Genomic DNA, 2,108 nt, shown 5'->3' with positions numbered 1-2,108 from the left:
TGGATGATCTACTAACAAGTGTTAAACCCTTCAATCCGAACAGCGAACCTTCGAGCCTTGGCCGGCGATGGCAATGATGGATTAAAGGTTTTTCGCTATATGCCGACAGCAAGGGCCTCATCATCCAAGCAGATAAAGCTGACAATAAAGTGCAAAGAAGGGCTCTACTTTTGCATTGTGCCGGGGAACAAGTGCAAGACATCTTCAAAACTTTGGCTGATACGGGCACAGCAGCCGAGTATGAGAAAGCCGTGGATGCGTTAAACGCATATTTCATTCCGAAGGTAAATTCGACGTACCAAAATCATCTTTTCCGAAGTATGGAACAACGAGAGGGTGAAACGGTGGCTCAGTTCAGGTTACGACAAGTTGTGAAAGATTGTGATTACGGTAATGAGGCAGATAATCAAATTCGAGATCAAGTTGTTCAGCGGTGTACGTCCCATGATTTAAGGCGGAAATTGCTTGAGAAAGGTGACACTTTAACCCTAGAAGTTCTACTTAAAACTGCAGCATCATTTGAGGCTGTGCAAGCTCAACTGGAGAATATGAAGAGTAAAGGCACTACCGTGAATCAAGTTCGTGACTCAAGCGCAAACAAGCATCATCATAAAGGGAAGAAGACATCGGGTGAGCCTGGAAACAAAACGTGTTACCGATGCGGCAACAAAGGACATTTCGGACGAGACCCGGAATGCCCTGCGAAAGGAAAAACCTGCAGGTCATGTGGTGGCGCTGATCATTTTTCATCGCAGTGCAGAACAAAGGAAAGTAAACGTAGAGGCGATAAGAAGCCAAAAGAGATGAGGAAAGTGAGATACATGCAGGGAGAAAATGATGACGAGGAAGATGAGTATGCATTCACTGTAAAATCATCGTCACAGCTTGGAAAAGTGGAGGTGATTGTGGGTGGATGTGTTGTGAAAATGGTGATTGATTCAGGGGCGAGCACTAACATTGTAGACAAAGGTGTATGGAATGACCTAAAGCAACAGAAGATTGTCTGTGTATCCAAGAAGTGTGACAAGAAGCTTTATGCAAATGGAAGCAAGAAGCCATTAAAAGTTTTGGGGACATTTTTAGCGTTGACGAAAGTAGCTGAGAGCGAGGTTCAAGCTGAATTTGTTGTCATTGATGGTGAAGGAGAAGCACTACTTGGAAGAGAAACTGCGTTGCAACTAAGGTGTGTTGAAATTAGGAGCTCCAATTTATACAGTGCAGTCCAAAGAAGTGACCATGTCTGATTACAAAGGAGTATTTGATGGTGTAGGCAAGTTGAAAGACTATCAAGTCAAGTTACATGTTAATCCTGATGTACCCCCAGTGGCCCAGCCAGTCAGGCGTACTCCATTCAGCCTTCGCGACAAGGTGAAGAAGAAGGTTGAGGAACTTGTAAATATGGATATTATCGAGCCAGTAGAGGGCCCGACACCGTGGGTTAGTCCGGTAGTAGTGGTGCCGAAACAGAATGATGAAATTCGCCTATGCGTGGACATGCGTAGAGCCAACGAAGCCATAATCAGAGAACGCTACCCCATACCTACTGTAGACGAAGTGCTGCAAAGCCTGAACCAAAGCACAGTATTTAGTAAGCTTGATTTGAAGTGGGGATATCATCAATTAGAACTCCACCCAGATTCCCGTAGCATTACTACCTTTATCACTCACTGTGGATTGTTTCAATATAAGCGCCTTATGTTTGGAATAAGTTCTGCCCCAGAAGTGTATCAGCATGTTATCCAGCTAGCACTTAGTGACTGTGAGGGAGTTGCTAACATCTCTGATGACATAATTGTACATGGCAAAACTACCAAGGAGCATGACGAGAGACTAAAGCGAGTCCTGGAGAAACTGAAAGGGAAGAACTTAACTCTTAATGCAGAAAAGTGTAAATTTCACACGACCAAACTAGTGTTTATGGGACTCATGCTAACAAACCAGGGCATTGGTCCAACTGAAGAGAAAGTGAAAGCTATTGTTGAGGCGAGGGAGCCGCAGAATGCATCAGAAGTTAGGAGCTTCCTGGGACCTGCTAACTACAGTGCACGGTTAATTCCAGATTTCGCCATGGTAGCTGAACCTTTGCGTAGACTGACAAAGAAAGGTGT

General features: G+C 44.5%; 1 protein-coding gene across 1 annotated transcript; it reads left to right on the top strand.

The window, feature by feature from the left end:
* Positions 1-320: 320 nt before the first annotated feature.
* Positions 321-1,244, top strand: LOC138031653 (uncharacterized). The gene has a single exon (XM_068879309.1). It carries the CDS (start codon positions 321-323, stop codon positions 1,242-1,244), a length of 924 nt encoding a protein of 307 aa, XP_068735410.1.
* Positions 1,245-2,108: the final 864 nt, after the last annotated feature.

The sequence above is a fragment of the Montipora capricornis genome, chromosome 14 (genome assembly GCF_036669925.1).
Source record: "Montipora capricornis isolate CH-2021 chromosome 14, ASM3666992v2, whole genome shotgun sequence".
Classification (NCBI taxonomy): Eukaryota; Metazoa; Cnidaria; class Anthozoa; order Scleractinia; family Acroporidae; genus Montipora; species Montipora capricornis.
The sequence above is the reverse complement of the archived record's forward strand: the minus strand, read 5'-3'. Positions and strand labels throughout refer to the sequence as shown.

Coding starts and splice junctions, on each gene's coding strand:
- LOC138031653 (XM_068879309.1), top strand. CDS start 321: ATGGAACAACGAGAGGGTGAAACGGTGGCTCAGTTCAGGTTACGACAA.